Source organism: Trachypithecus francoisi, unplaced genomic scaffold (assembly GCF_009764315.1).
Source record: "Trachypithecus francoisi isolate TF-2019V2 unplaced genomic scaffold, Tfra_2.0 Lachesis_group1, whole genome shotgun sequence".
Taxonomy (NCBI): Eukaryota; Metazoa; Chordata; class Mammalia; order Primates; family Cercopithecidae; genus Trachypithecus; species Trachypithecus francoisi.
The window spans coordinates 162,655,030-162,670,697 of record NW_022681454.1 but is presented as its reverse complement, the minus strand read 5'-3'; the positions used below and the strand labels follow the sequence as shown (position 1 = coordinate 162,670,697).

General features: G+C 40.3%; 1 protein-coding gene across 2 annotated transcripts in view; it reads left to right on the top strand.

Annotated features, from left to right (window-relative positions):
• The window catches only part of SH3RF1 (SH3 domain containing ring finger 1), a 187,550-nt gene extending 173,047 nt beyond the window's left edge, over positions 1 to 14,503 (top strand). Inside the window, exons 11-13 of one of the 2 annotated variants that reach the window (XR_004438204.1) lie at positions 441 to 799; positions 11,034 to 11,414; positions 11,928 to 14,503. Coding sequence is in view for 1 of the 2 variants with exons in the window: in XM_033215655.1 (XP_033071546.1) it covers positions 441 to 799; positions 11,034 to 11,202 (528 nt within the window). In the remaining variant the exon portion in view is untranslated. Of the gene's footprint in view, positions 1 to 440; positions 800 to 11,033 lie in introns of both variants that reach the window. The other variant, XM_033215655.1, reaches the window with a different exon arrangement.
• The last annotated feature ends 1,165 nt before the right edge of the window (positions 14,504 to 15,668 follow it).

Here is a 15,668-nt window from a genome sequence, read left to right as displayed (position 1 = left end):
CAGAAGTTCAGGAAATTAAATCCATAATCTGAAATTTCCATTTTATCCTAAAATATCTACTAATGCTTTCACCAAACCTGGGATGTGAATTGGTGAGTTTTATTGTCTTATATCTTTTTTATCGGTTTGTCCTACTTCAACAGAATGTCCAAAGCCAAACAAAAAAAATATATAGCAGAAAGAGAGAAGGAGGAGAAGTAAAAGGTCAGGTTAGCACCACACAAAAATTGGTGGCCAGATTATGAATAACCAATTATCAACAGAAATAATGTGAAAAGATCCAACCAAACATTGAAACCATAAGGCCCCATACACCTACTATGTACCCACAAAAATTAAAATGAAAAATTAAAAAGTAATAATGAACTATAGGGCCATTTTGATTACACCAGCAATAGTACTGTCATTCTCCAACTAAGGCTCATTTTTTTTTTTTCCAGAAAGAAAAAAAGGGTTTGTTGAAGTTGCTTTCTGGCGCCTCCACTAAACGGAAGCCCCGTATGTCTCCTCCAGCATCGCCCACCCTAGAAGTGGAGCTGGGCAGTGCAGAGCTTCCTCTCCAGGGAGCAGTGGGGCCCGAACTGCCACCAGGAGGTGGCCACGGCAGAGCAGGCTCCTGCCCTGTGGACGGGGATGGACCGGTCACGACTGCAGCGGCAGGAGCAGCCCTGGCCCAGGATGCTTTTCACAGGAAGGCAAGTTCCCTGGATTCCGCCGTCCCCATCGCTCCACCTCCTCGCCAGGCCTGTTCCTCCCTGGGTCCTGTCTTGAATGAGTCTAGACCTGTTGTTTGTGAAAGGTGAGTTCAACTTTGTTCCAGGAAAAAACTAAAAAATGAACAACAGGCTTTAGGCTGGAACGTTTATTGTGATATTTAAGATGTTTTGCCATATCTTCCTAACTTTTGAAACTGAGCTTATGAAAATAAGCACGGAATTTTTTTTCCCACTTGACACAACATACTGTTTTCTTTTTTCCTTTTTCCTTCCATGTTTCTTAATGGGTTGGTCCCCAGCCTTCCTTTTCCTTTATTTTCTCTACTCTACCATGCCAAAATTGTGTCCAGGTAAAAACTGTCAATCACTGGGAACTTGTTCATGGATTTACTTCTTTCTTGTTTCTATTCCATTGCCAGCAATCGCTCTCTTTTTTTTTAATGCTTTGCCTTTTTTATTAAAAGTTTACATTGTTTCCTGTTAGTTGTGCAGCAACTAGAGCAGGTGTGTCCAATCTTTTGGCCTCCCTGGGCCACACTAAAGGAAGAATTGTCTTGGGCCACATATAAAATATACTCATATGACTGGGCATGGTGGCTCATGCCTGTAATCCCAGCAACATGGTAAAACCCTGTCTCTGCTAAGATACAAAGAAATAGTCAGGTGTGGTGGCAGGTCCCTGTAATCCCAGCTACTTGGGAGGCTGAGGCAGGAGAATCACTTGAACCCGGGAGGCAGAGATTGCGGTGAATGGAGATCGTGCCACTGCACCCCAGCCTGGGTGACAGAGCAGGACTCCATCTCAAAAAAAATAAAAATAATAAATATATATACACACATGTATTTATAGATACTGTTAAAAATATTTTACATTACATATATATATACACAATGATAGCTGATGAGCTAAAAAAAAAATAGCAAAAAAAATTTCACAATATTTTAAGAAAGTTTATGAATTTGTGTTGCACTGCATGTCCACGGGTTGAACAAGCTTGAATTAGAGAATTCTGTCAGCTAAGAGAACTCTCTTCTTTTTTTGAGACGGGGTCTTGCTCTGTTGCACAGGCTTCAGTGCAGTGGTGCAGTCACAGCTCACTGTAGCCTCAACATCCTGGGCTCAAGTGATTCTCCCACCTCAGCTTCCTGGGTGGCTGGGACCATAAGCCTGTGCCACCATTCCCAGCAATTTTTTGTTTTGTGTTTTTTTGTAAAGACGGGGTCTCCCATCTTGCCCAGGCTAGTCTTGAACTCCTGGACTCAAGCCATTCTCTTGCCCTGGCCTCCCAAAGTGCTGGGATTACAGGCATGAGCCACCATGCCTAGTGAAGAACTCTCTTCTTCCTGAGCCAGAAGAGTGTGGCTAAGTTCTCAGTCTCAGTTCTGACCCTCCTCCTGACCAAGTGACTTGATTCAGTTACACTCAGAGTAATAAGCCCTGTTTTAGTGATGCCAGCCTTGAATAATTATACAAAAGGGAGCAGTTCTGTTTGATACCCCACTGGGGTTCTAGGAATGTGTTAGGAAAGAAAATATATATTTAATGAGACAAATAGCTACTAGGATTATTTAAACTCAACGGTAAAGCACTATTCATTACATTGGAAAGCATCATGAAGTATACTCGAAATAGTGGGCTCTTTTTATATCACATATAAATATATAGTATTGGTATGAAGTATTACCTGCTTTGTGGAGGTATTGCCTTTTTGGTGGCATTTTCTGTGTTGCTGACTTGAAATCTTGCTATAAAGTGTTACGTTTTTAAATACCTTAAATTCACCTTACCTCTGTATTTCAAATGAAGCCATAGGTATATTTGTATCCACCAAAACCTGAGGCCTGCATTCATATTTTTGGCACACTTTTTTACTTAAAAATAAACTAGGAAAAATGGAAAAGAGTAAATTTCAAACCTATGTAGATTAAGTACAAAGCTTACAATTAATGATTTTTTTTTTTTTTTTTTTGCAACGAGAGTCTCACTCTGTTGCCCAGGCTGGAGTATAGTGGTGCAATCTCGGCTCACTGCAACCTCCACTTCCCGGGTTCAAGTGATTCTCCTGCCTCTGCCTCCCGAGTAGCTGTGATTGCAGGCACACACCATGCCTGGCTAATTTTTTGTATTTTTAGTAGAGACAGGGTTTTGCCATGTTGGCCAGGCTGGTCTCGAACTCCTGAGCTCAGGCAATCCACCTGCCTTGGCCTCTCAAAGTGCTGGGATTACAGGCGTGAGCCACCAAGCCCAGCCACAATTTATGATATTTATTTTTATAGTGCTGTACAATGATTTTCTATAGTTCTAATCCACATAAAACCAGTTTTTAAATGAGCCATTACCCTAAAAAACTGTTTCTCTCCCTACAAATGAAATCATTTTATCTTTCCTCTCAGCTGTTGTGCTCTTAGTAAAGCTTTGAAATTTTGTCCAGAATTCACTGAATCTTTTATTCTGAGAGTCAGCCTTTTTCCTGCTGTATTGGTCTGCTTTCCAGGGATAGCACCTTCTGTCCCTGGAGTTGGTCCAGTTACTTGTTTGCCTTCTCTTGGTCACAAAGCCTCCCTCCCTCCCTCCAGGCACTGATCTGCAGTTTTTCCTTCAAGCCCTGAGGGCGTCTCTCCTGTGTTCCCTCTCATTTGTGGTATTTGTGTGACTCTTTTGAGTGATGGTTCACTTTGCCCAGACTTTCCCTAGGCACTGGCATGGGCACTGCAGCCTCCCTCCCCCTAATGCGTTCCTTTTCAGTTGCCAGATGTCCTCAGTCTCTGTGGCTTCTGCATTCCGGTCCCTTCCTCTTAGAGGAGCTCCTTTCTAACAGCAGGCTCCTGCTGTTCAGTTCATCTGAAAAGAAGGAATTGCTAGTGCACACAGGTGATGGCGTTTCAGGGGGCGGGGGATGCACATCAGACAGGAAACAGAGAGAATTTAATGACAGGACAGATGGGCCCAGGCATGCTGGAATTCTTTGACAGGTTTTTTTGTATAACCATTTGAATTTTTACAAGTGGGAAAGGGGTCTTTGGAGAAGATTTCTACCCAAGTTTATATTTTTATAATCCATATGTTCAATGCAATATTAAATATAATAGCCAAGCTGACCAATTTTCCATAGCCCTTGCTTTCATACAGTGATGGTAATAGTAGTTATTTACCTTGAATTCTTAGATCTGTCTCACAGTAAAAATAGCAGGAAAAATGTGCGGAAAAGTATAGGAAAATGTTACGTTATTCACTGGGAATGAAATTTTTTGATTAATTAAAAGCCACCAAGTATAGAATTTAGGGATTACTTGTTTTCATATTTTAAACACAATAAATTTCATTTTTATTTTAAATTATTTTTTATTTCAACACAATAAAAAGTGCTCAGTGGTGAAAATGAAAGAAAGATTAACTTTTATATCAGTATGATCAAGAAAACATTTCAGGATCTAGGACTAATCCTTGATTTACAATACAAGCATCAACAACTCTTGCCCTGGCAAAATGCAGAAGGAGCCCAGGGTTCTTTTGGTAGAAATTCTACTGACTGAGAGAATTTCAGAGAAGTATTTTTCAATTTATATTATTGCGACACTATGAGATAGAATTCATCTACAGATTATAGTGAGAACAAGCATAAAATTTCCTCTCAGACCATGACCCTATCTCATATATCTAAAGTAAAAGAACATGCCAGGCACGGTGGCTCACGCCTATAATCCCAGCACTTTGGGAGGCTGAGGTGGGTGCATCACGAGGTCAGGAGTTCAAGACCAGCCTGGCCAAGATGGTGAAACTTTTTCTCTACTAAAAATGCAAAAAGAAAAAATAGCCAGGTGTGGTGGCAGGCACCTGTAATCCCAGCTACTCGGGAGGCTGAGGCAGAGAAATGCTTGAACCCGGGAAGCGGAGGTTGCAGTGAGCTACAATCACACCACTGCACTCCATCCAGCCTGGGTGACAGAGCAAGAACAGAGCAAGACTCCATCTCAAAAAAAAAAAAAAAAAGAATGTGACTGGGGCAGCCGGTGCTGTCAATGGAAAGAAGCAACCACGTGATATAAAGACTTAAGCAATCTCATAATAAGAAAGGATGAACCTTGAAGTGTGTTGACAGGTCTTGGTGTCAGCAGAAAGAATTCTCTGAGGAACAAAAGGATTCTTCTGTGTTTGTTAGAGAGACTGAAGAAAACAAGCAAGAAATAGCACTATATCCTGGAGGCAGAAAATGTATAATTGATGACAGCAGAAATAATAGAACAAATATTTTAGGCTCTATTTTAGAAGGATTGAGAAAAAATAATTAGGAAATTGCAAAGAGAAAGTGACAAGAAAATATTTCAGAAGGGATGGCAAATAAAAGAAAGTATGTGACAGGTTTACTTTTCTTCCAAAGAAAAATAATAAATATATATATATAAAGAGTTCGGGGAGACACAGCAAGTCACCTTTATCTGTGTGTATTTTTAAATTTAGGAATTAAACTGAGAACCACATACCTATAAGCTTATCTCCTAAATTGGAAAAAAAAAAAAAAACCTGTGTATGATCTTTGATCAGGGGTTAAGCTAGAACACTTGGAAACATACAAATTGGATAGAGATAGATTTACAGAAAGGCAGCTGGGCTTAACCAGCATGATTAATTTCTTTGAATCAGTGACAATGAACCCACTGGGTGAAGCAATGGATGGAATTTACTTGGACTTGGAGCAAGCTACAAAGGGAACTAGTATGGTTTTGCCAGTGAAATACTTAATTGAATATTAGATTGCTGTGGCAACTGGCAGAAAGCAGTAAGTGGTTACTCACCCAGGTCAGAGTGATGGACTGAGTGCCTCCCAGAACAACATGGAAGCCAATTTGAGCTATACCAGGGGCGATTAGAAATGAAAATGTATGAACTACAGAGAACACCAGAGAGGCCAGAAAAATAAAGGAAGCAGGAAATGTATACTAATAAAAGACTGCAAATGCCCATTCAGATGGAAGCTAAAATACCATAGCACTGGAAGTGTGTGGAGTTTCTTTATATTGCAAGACTCTGTTTCTTGAATTCCACCTTGGCAGTTATCACCAAAAGTTAAGGTCACACAGCCACCAAGAGGCAGAGGTCATTCAGGGACCAGTCTGTGAGCCACTCTGGTCACCCCGTAATGCCTCCACAGTGCTTTGTTCAAAGGGAACGGGGTGCTTTCCAACCAAGGTACCAGTCAGCTTTATACATTTTTCCTTTTTTTCTTTTCTTTTTTTTAAACAAAAAATTTTATTCATTTGTATATCTTATTTATTTAATTGTGGTAAAGTATACATGAAAATGTACTATTTTTTCAAGTGTACAATTCAGTGGCATTAAGTACATTCATGTCATACAACCATTCACTGCTATCCATTTCTAGAACTTTTTCTCATCCTCAACTGAGTCTGTACTCATTAAGCACTAACTCTTCATTCCCCCTCCTCCAGGCCCTGCAACCACCCTTCTACTTGCTGTCCTCCTGAGTGACTTCTGGGCACCTCAAAAGTGGAATCATAAGATAGTCGTCCTTCTGTATGCATGCAGCTTATTTCACTTAGCATCACGTTTGCAAGGTTCATCCCTGTTGTAGCACGTGTCAGAATTTCATTCCTTTTTAAGAAGCTTTGTACATTTTAAGAAATAGTTTTCCTATACTATTAGGCCTTTTCTTTTTGCCACTTGACATGCTTATTAAGAATTAAACGTACTATGCTAAGTACTATGAGGCATATAAAGTGAATTTAGCATCATCTCACCCTTCAAGCAGTTTATGGTTTGGTAGAATAAACGAGACAGGGACACAGATGGTAATAATACAATGTAGACTGTGCTAAGTGCCGTAAGACATATACATGGAGGCCTCTGGGATTTAGTCAGGCATGAAATTGCCTCCAGCCATGGGGCTGGAGATTTCACAGGGGAGAACTGGAGCCAGGCTTTGAGAGAATGATAGAGTATGGATGGGAGAGAGAATGTCAAAGGAAATTCCCACTGGAAGGAACTGCACGATCCAAGGTATGGCGTGGAGGATGTAAAGGCCCTGTATAGGGGACATATTCAGGCTTAGGGGGGTCTTTGGGACTTTGGTGGTGATAATAGTAGCTACAGCTGTGTAAAAAGAGATTAAGGCCTGATCACCAAGGGCTTCGCATACCAGGCTGAGGATTAACCTTGCTCACAGGCATTGTAAAGCTGTTAATGATTTTTTGGCAGTGGGTAGCTGCAAATAGAGTTGCCACTTAACAATATTAGTATGTGAACGCTGCATAGACTGGGTTGGGGACAGGAAGAGACTTGAAGCAAGAAAGACAGGTAGATATTTGACCAGGTGGATGCTGGGCACAGTGGCTTACACCTGTAATCCCAGCATTTTGGGAGGCCAAGGCAGGTGGATCACCAGGTCAGGAGTTAGAGACCAGCCTGACCAATATGTTGAAACCCTGCCTCTATTAAAAATACAAAAATTAGTCGGGTGTGGTGGCACACGCCTGTAATCCCAGCTACTCAGGAGGCTGAGGCAGGAAAATCGCTTGAACCCAGGAGGCGGAGGTTGCAGTGAGCCGAGATCATGCCATTGCACTCCAGCTTGGACAACAAGGGCGAAACTCCATCTTAAAAAAAATAAAAATTAAAAAAAAAAGATATTTGACCAGGTGGAAGGTTAATGAGGTCATCAACCAGGATAGTGACAGTGACAATGAAGAGGAGTGGATGGGGTGCAGATTTTGAAGGTAGATCAGCAGGTCCCATGCAGGTCATAGGAGAGTATTAATTGACTCCTGTGGTTCAGAACTTCCCCAAACCCCTGTTCATATAGAGAAAAGCATAATCCGAGTGAGGCAGAAGGTGGAGCAGCAGATGTAAAGGGCCTCTGCAGCTGTGTGTCACATCTGTTTGTTGGTCTGTAAATGTTCTACTTGGCAAACCCTTTCAATGCCTGAAATAGTTGGCCAGTTATGCCCAGTATTTGGCCTTACAAATCTGTATTAGAAAACTGCAGACCACCTCACAAGGCTCGAGATCAGGACCTGAGCTGGAAGATTTCTAAGTAGAGTCTATTACTCCTGCACCTGGTAGTCTTCATACAATCAAGACTATGTCACAGTTTCCATTATGCACATAGTTTCTCATTCCACCCACCCCCACCGAGGTTTATAAAACTTAGCAATGAAAATTTGCTCCCACTGGGAACTTGGCAGGAAGAGTATGTTCTTAGCCCAGCAGCAGTTCTAGTTCAAAAATTTTTTTTTATAAAATTGGTTTAGTGCATTTTATAAAATGCATATATTAATCTAATTCACTTCAAGTTTTTCAATAACCATTTTTATTCCATTTCACCTTTAAGGCAGCTCACAGAGAACAAGTAGGGAATATATCTCATGAGAAATCTACTCTGAATATGTTTTGAGACACTTGTACATTTTTTCCCAGAATTACAAAACTTTGCCTTAAATTTTTAACTTATGCCACATGGCATCTACATCATTGCTTTTTCCATGGATTTTTAGCATGTTGACATTAGACTTGAGAAATGTCATCTGGATCCTTCTTTCAGATAAATTCATGATGCAATTATTTGTCTTGCTTATAAAGGTGTCAGAGGGCCGGGTGTAGCGGCTGATGTCTGTAATCCCAGCACTTTGTGGGGCTGAGGCTGGAAGATTGCTTGAGCCCAGGAGTTCAAGACCAGCCTGGGCAATATAGTGAGATGCCATCTCTACGAAAAGTAAAAAGATCAGCCAGGTTTGGTGGCACACACCTGTAGTCCCAGCTGGAAGGCCGACGTAGGAAGATCAGTTAAGCCTGGGAGGTCAAGGCTACAGTGAGCTGTGATTGCATCACTGCACACCAGCCTGGGCAACAAAGCAAGGCTGTCTCAAAATAAAATAAAGATATCAAAGAAGGGATTCGAAAACCCTAACTGTGTCGATCTAAAGTTTGTCAGATTTCATTTTCAGGAAATGCTTTAGGTTGTGGCCTGCGTTCGTTTCCTTGTTAGAGATGTCCAGCCACTGACTGACCCATCCTTCACCTCCTTGAGGGGCCAGGCCTCTGCCTACTCTTGTCTAAGCCATATGATCATCATGGGAGCTAATATTTTAGGGTAGAACTCTTTGTCAGACACCGTACGAAGAGCATCATACTTGTTTAACTCATGACAGTCCTATTCTACAGATGAGGAAACAGACTGAGAGCTGAGATAACTGGCCCAAAGTTAAGCTGCTCCAACTGACCTTAAAGGCTGTATCAATCCTTAGGCCAGTGTTTCTCCCACAATGCCATGCTTCCTTCCTCATTCCATGCTTGATCGAACCCCAGCCTTGTGGTCTATCAATATTCATGCTTGAATGAGCTGAACCTTTCTCAGATATAAGCCAACTTCCGTACTGTGCTTTTGCTTCATATCTTGGATAGTAATTTGGTCCCTGTGCCAAAGGAGCCCAGGTTGTTCAAGCAGCCACTTACGCTTTGCAGAGATGTGTTTTTTTAGTTATAGTCTGGGACTCTTGCTGTGGTCTTTCTTAAATGGATTTTGGTTTATATGGAATGGGAATTGGTGAAAGGAGCAGGCTGTAATGAGTTTCAGAAGTTTGGGGACAGTTGTATAGAATTTGTTCTGAACTGCCTATCATTTTGAAGCCATAACATTCTTCACTTTCAGTCAGGAGTGGGTCCCATGAGGTTATAAACTCATTTTCTGACTTTGAGAACCAAATGAAAGTAGAAACCCAAAATCAACTTTATGACTGACTACTCATTACTTGGCATCAAACAATGAAAGATATATTTATTAGTTATCTGTTGCCATGTAACCAGTTACCCCCAGAACTCAGTGGCTTAAAAAAATAATAAGCATGTATTATTTCACAGTTTCTGTGGGTCACGTAATTATGGAACAGCTTATCTGGGTGGTTCTGGCTTAGAGTATTTCTTGAGATTGTAGTCAAGACATCAGCCTGAGCTGATGCTGACTGGGGCTGGAGGATCCACTTCTAAGGTGGCTTATTCACATCACTTTTTCTGGTTAGTTTAGACTTTTGGAAAGAGGCCTCAGTGCCTTACCATGTGGTTCCTCTCCATAGAGATGTTGAGTGTCCTCACAACATGGCAGCCAGTTTTCCTGAGTAACTGATCCAAGAGAAAGCAAAGTAGAAGCCACAATGCTTTTTATGATCTAGCCTCAGAAATCACCCACTGTCATTTCCGTAACACTTCATTGGTCACACAGGTCATCCCTGTGCATCATAGGAGAAGACTACACAAGAGTGTGAATACCAGGAAGCAAAGATCACTAGGGCCGTCTTGGAGGTTGGCTACCATACACCACCATTCTTTCCCCTGTTTTGTTGAGAAGAGGAGTAGGAGGGAAATAATGCAAATAATGCTGGAAAAATAGAGAAGGATAAAAGGATATGGAATGTAAAACAAGTCACCTCCCTCTGGCTTCCGACAAGCTGTAATTCTGCTTAGGAAAGCTAAGGAGCATGGAGGCAGGGGCATAGATAATATTAAACCAACTAGGCTTCTGCCATTTTTAAGCGATAATGACACCTCTCCCACTAACTCCAAATTCTGAACCAAGGAGAAACAGACCCAAATGTCAGAATAATGGAGAAGAGAATGTCAACCTCATTACTGGTAATGTTGGATTGAATTTGTGGCCACAGCCCTCCCCTCCACATCTGGACCTTGGGACTACTTTCCCAAGGGATAATCTGGGTGTGTGGGGCAGATTACCTTCCTCAGAATTGCTGCCTCGCCCATGTCAAACCCCAGTGTAAGGGACACAGGGACACAGAGACAGACTTCCATACTCACCTTCCTGACCTCTGTGTGCTTACAACATGGAGATGGAGCAGAGCCTCCTCAGCCTGTGGGCAGGCAGTTCAGAGAGGACTGAACCCCCCCCTGCTCAGCTACTTCTCCCAGTCTCACCAATCAAATAAATTCACTCCTGTTTCCTTGGAGAAGAGGGAGGGACAGAAATGATACCCCTCCCAGGAAATGAAACAAAACTCTCCTTTATGGCCAAGATACAAACACTGGGAGGGAACAAGGATGGCTGTCCTTGTTAAGGTCACTCAGATGAACCAGTCTGGGCCATCAGTAGTGGGTTGACACACATATCCAAATCTGATCTTCGTTAGTACCAAGTCTATACTAAGCAGAAAATAGCAGCATTTTGAGTTGTTTTACAATCATTAACAAATTAATGTTATTTCCTATTTATGTTGAGGTTCATGCAGACTAACAGTACACCATTTTTTAAAATCACTGCTTTGATTCTCCTTAACCAAAATCTCTTTCTTTCCTAGGCACAGGGTGGTGGTTTCCTATCCTCCTCAGAGTGAGGCAGAACTTGAACTTAAAGAAGGAGATATCGTGTTTGTTCATAAAAAACGAGAGGATGGCTGGTTCAAAGGCACATTACAACGTAATGGGAAAACTGGCCTTTTCCCAGGAAGCTTTGTGGAAAACATATGAGGAAACTGACACTGAGGAGGCTTCAGATCACTTCACACAACAAAATAGCACAAAGCAGTTTAACAGAAAGAGCACATTTGTGGACTTCCAGATGGTCAGGAGATGGGCAAAGGATAGGTATGTCACTCCGATGCCCCAGCACAGTTACCCCAGCGAGCAGAATAAAGAAGATGTTTGTGTGGGTTTTATTAGTCTGGAATCGGATGTGTAAGGTGTGCCTTGTACTGTCTGATTTACTACACAGAGAAACCTTTTTTTTTTTAAGATATATAGCTAAAATGGACAATTGTTTACAAGGCTTAACTAATTTATTTGCTTTTTTAAACTTGAACTTTTCGTATAATAGATACGTTCTTTGGATTATGATTTTAAGAAATTATTAATTTATGAAATGATAGCTAAGGAGAAGCTGGATTATCTCCTGTTGAGAGCAAGAGATTTGTTTTGACATAGAATGAATGCATTTTCCCCTCTCCTCCTCCCTGCTACCATTATATTTTGGGGTTATGTTTTGCTTCTTTAAAATAGAAATCCCAGTTCTCTAATTTGGTTTTCTTCTTTGGGAAACCAAATATACAAATGAATCCGTGTCAATTAGGGCCTGGGGTAGAGAGACAGAAACTTGAGAGCAGAGAAGTTAGTGATTCCCTCTCTTTCTAGTTTGGTAGGAATCACCCTGAAGACCTAGTCCTCAATTTAATTGTGTGGGTTTTTAATTTTCCTAGAATGAAATGACTGAAACAATGAGGAAGAATACAGCACAACACTTGAACAAAATGTATTCAGAAATATATTTAGTTTTATAGCAGAAGCAGCCCAATTGTTTGGTTGGAAAGTAGGGGAAATTGAAGTTGTACTCACTGTCTGAGAATGGCTATGTCACTGTCACTGTCTGAGAATGGCTATGAAGCGTCATTTCCCATTTTATCCCAACGGACCTGCATGCCCAGGACACAAGTAAAACATTTGTGAGATAGTGGTGGTAAGTGATGCACTCGTGTTAAGTCAAAGGCTATAAGAAACACTGTGAAAAGTTCATATTCATCCATTGTAATTCTTTCCCCACGTCTTGCATGTGTTACTGGATTCCCACAGTAATATAGACTGTGCATGGTGTGTATATTTCATTGCGATTTCCTGTTAAGGTGAGTTTGTACTCAGAATTGACCAATTCAGGAGGTGTATAAATAAACAGTGTTCTCTTCTCTACCCCAAAGCCGCTACGGACCAAGGTCTCTTCAGTGCACTCGTCCCCTCTCTGGCTAAGGCATGCATTAGCCACTACACGAGTCATTAGTGGAAATGGTCTTTTATGTCCTCCCAGCAGACAGACCTCAAGGATGAGTTAACCAGGAGACTACTCCTGTGACTGTGGAGCTCTGGAAGGCTTGGTGGGAGTGAATTTGCCCACACCTTACAATTGTGGCGGGATCCAGACGAGCCTGTCTTTTTATATCCATTCTTTGATGTCATTGGCCTCTCCCACCGATTTCATTATGGTGCCACACAGTCATGGATCTGGGTAGTCCGGAAAACAAAAGGAGGGGAGACAGCCTGGTAATGAATAAGATCCTTACCGCAGTTTTCTCATGGGAAATAGATAATAAACCCTTTCATCTTTTTTTTTTTTCTTTTAAGAATTAAAACTGGGAAATAGAAACATGAACTGAAAAGTCTTGCAATGACAAGAGGTTTCATGGTCTTAAAAAGATACATTATGTGGTTGAAGATGAAATCATTCCTAAATTAACCTTTTTTAAAAAAAATAAAACACTGTATATTATGTTCCTGTGTGTTGAATTTTTAAAAAGATACTTTACTTGGATATTCATGTAATATATAAAGGTTTGGTGAAATGAACTTTAGTTAGGAAAAAAAGCTGGCATCAGCTTTCATCTGTGTAAATTGACACCAATGTGTCATAATATTCTTTATTTTGGGAAATTAGTGTATTTTATAAAAATTTTAAAAAGAAAAAAGACTACTACAGGTTAAGATAATTTTTTTACCTGTCTTTTCTCCATATTTTAAGCTATGTGATTGAAGTACCTCTGTTCATAGTTTCCTGGTATAAAGTGGGTTAAAATTTCATCTGTTAATAGATCATTAGGTAATATAATGTATGGGTTTTCTATTGGTTTTTTGGAGACAGTGGAGGGAGATTTTGTAACAAGGGCTTGTTACACAGTGATATGGTAATGATAAAATTGCAATTTATCATTCCTTTTCATGTTAATAATTTAAGGACTGGATAAAAGGTTTCAAGATTAAAATTTGATGTTCAACCTTTGTATGTCCCTGTGTCAATCCTTAAAATTTTGCTTTTTTAAAAAACAAAAAACCCAGGACACATTTGACCTAAGTTGTACCTTACAAGAATTTTTTGCATACGCCTCAAACGGAAGATGTCTACAGGAATCAATTTGGTGATTGTGACACATTTTACCTCTGCAACTAACAAACCTTGTTTATTTTTCCAAGAAGCTTAAAAAGAGTTTGTGGAGTCGCACAAGGTCATGTATGGCACTTGCGTTCCCCTCTTCCTCTTCCAGTTACTAAAATAATCTGGTGAGTGCTAGAAGTTGTCTTAGCCATAGAAGGAATAGCAGACCTGTAACCAATGGTATGATAACCCGTAAGTCTCAGCATGGCTTGGGGACAAAATCCCCCATCATGGTTTTAATCTCCCGTGAAATGAAAGGGCCATGTAAGTCATGGTAAAAACTTTTCCTACCAGCTTTTGGCTACTGTCAAATGACTTATCAGAATTGAAAATCAGGAATTCTAGGTTGTATTGTAGCTTTGCCAAAAACTACCTTTGTAGCCACCTGGGCAAGTCGATTATTACTTAGTTTCCTCCTTTTAGTGTCCCATCTACCCCACTGGGTGAGGATGAGGAGCAAAAGAGATAATCTCACTGTTTTTGAAAAGTGCTATGTTAATCTGTGGCATTAATTTTACCTCTGGTTTCAAATATTTCATCTCACTCTCTTGGAGTATATGATATAATGCTTTTCAGGGTCTAATTGGTTTTAGAAGGAACAAATTAAGGTGATGTTTCCAACTGCTATGCATTTAACTTTCTGTTCCTATAACATATTTGCATACCTCCAGAAGAACGTTCAGTTCTCTGAATATTTCAATCCAGAGTGATAAACAACATTAGAATTCAGGTTTGGAAAATGTGTTTAATAGATGTTTGACTAAGTTTAATAGATGTTTGACTAACAACTCTCTATTTGTATTCGTCGAATTTTTAAAAATGTGTTTGAATCAATTAAACTATGTCATTATCAATGTAGCATCCTATTTAAATTACTTCTTTTCCAGGAAAAATAATTAGCAGCCTACCAAAATCAGTAAAATATTTATAAGAGATTAATCATGTCCAAGCAAACAAGTGTAGCCCTCGCTAACTCCCTGTGGCTGCAGGCTATAATGGGGTATACTGGGGGACTTTGCCCTGCCCATTAGTGTCACCAGAGGCAGGAAGGAGCTATTAGAGTGAGTAGTCACCTGCCAGTGTGAACAGTGACAGTTTTAGAATACCTTCTCTCAGATTTACAGGTGAACATCCCTTGGATTCCTTTTGTGTTTCCTACTAATACATTTCTGATTTGGCTAGTTTTCCATTTCAGAAACACCACCTGCATCTCACTCATTGCAAATTCTTACTGTACTGCGATGATCCAGGCTCTGTAAGCATGCTGCAGGCACCTGCAAGTGGCATTAATCTTTGAGTCTCCATTCAATACTATTATAGAGTCAGACTACTCTAATAAGTCTACAAAGATAATGGAATTATCCCAGCCAGTAACCGGTGAGCCAGCTGCCACTTCTATTGCCTACACCTTAGATAAGAAGTTTGGTTCCAAGAGGTCTTTGACCTTGGGGTTGAATCTTTCAAGCTCTGAATCCTTGTGAAAGTACTAGAAGAAACCATGATAGACTTTGGCATGAGAAGGCATTCCTAAATATGATTCAAAATTTAGAGACTATTAAAAAAAAAAAAAAACCTTGATAAATTGTACAAAAAACTAAAATAGTTACATGACAAAATACCATAATCAAAGTCAAAAGAGTAAACAATGAAATAAATTATTTGTTAAGTCCTGTAGCAGGCAAAGAGATAATTTCCTTTACATATAATAAAACTTCTACAAATAAGAACAAAAACCCCAAAGTAACATTTACCAAGCATTTGTGACAGAAATTGCCAATTGTCTCTGAATATTTTCATTTTCTTTTTTCTTATTAACTGATATCTGGGCTTTGTGTTTAGTTAAAAAGTTCATGTTCGTCAGGGTGTGGTGGCTCATGCCTATAATCCCAGCACTTTGGGAGACCAAGGCAGGCAGATCACCTGAGGTCAGGAGTTTTGAGACCAGCCTGGCCAACCAACATGGTGAAACCCCATCTCTACTAAAATACAAAAATTAGCCACATGTGGTGGTGCATGCCTGCAG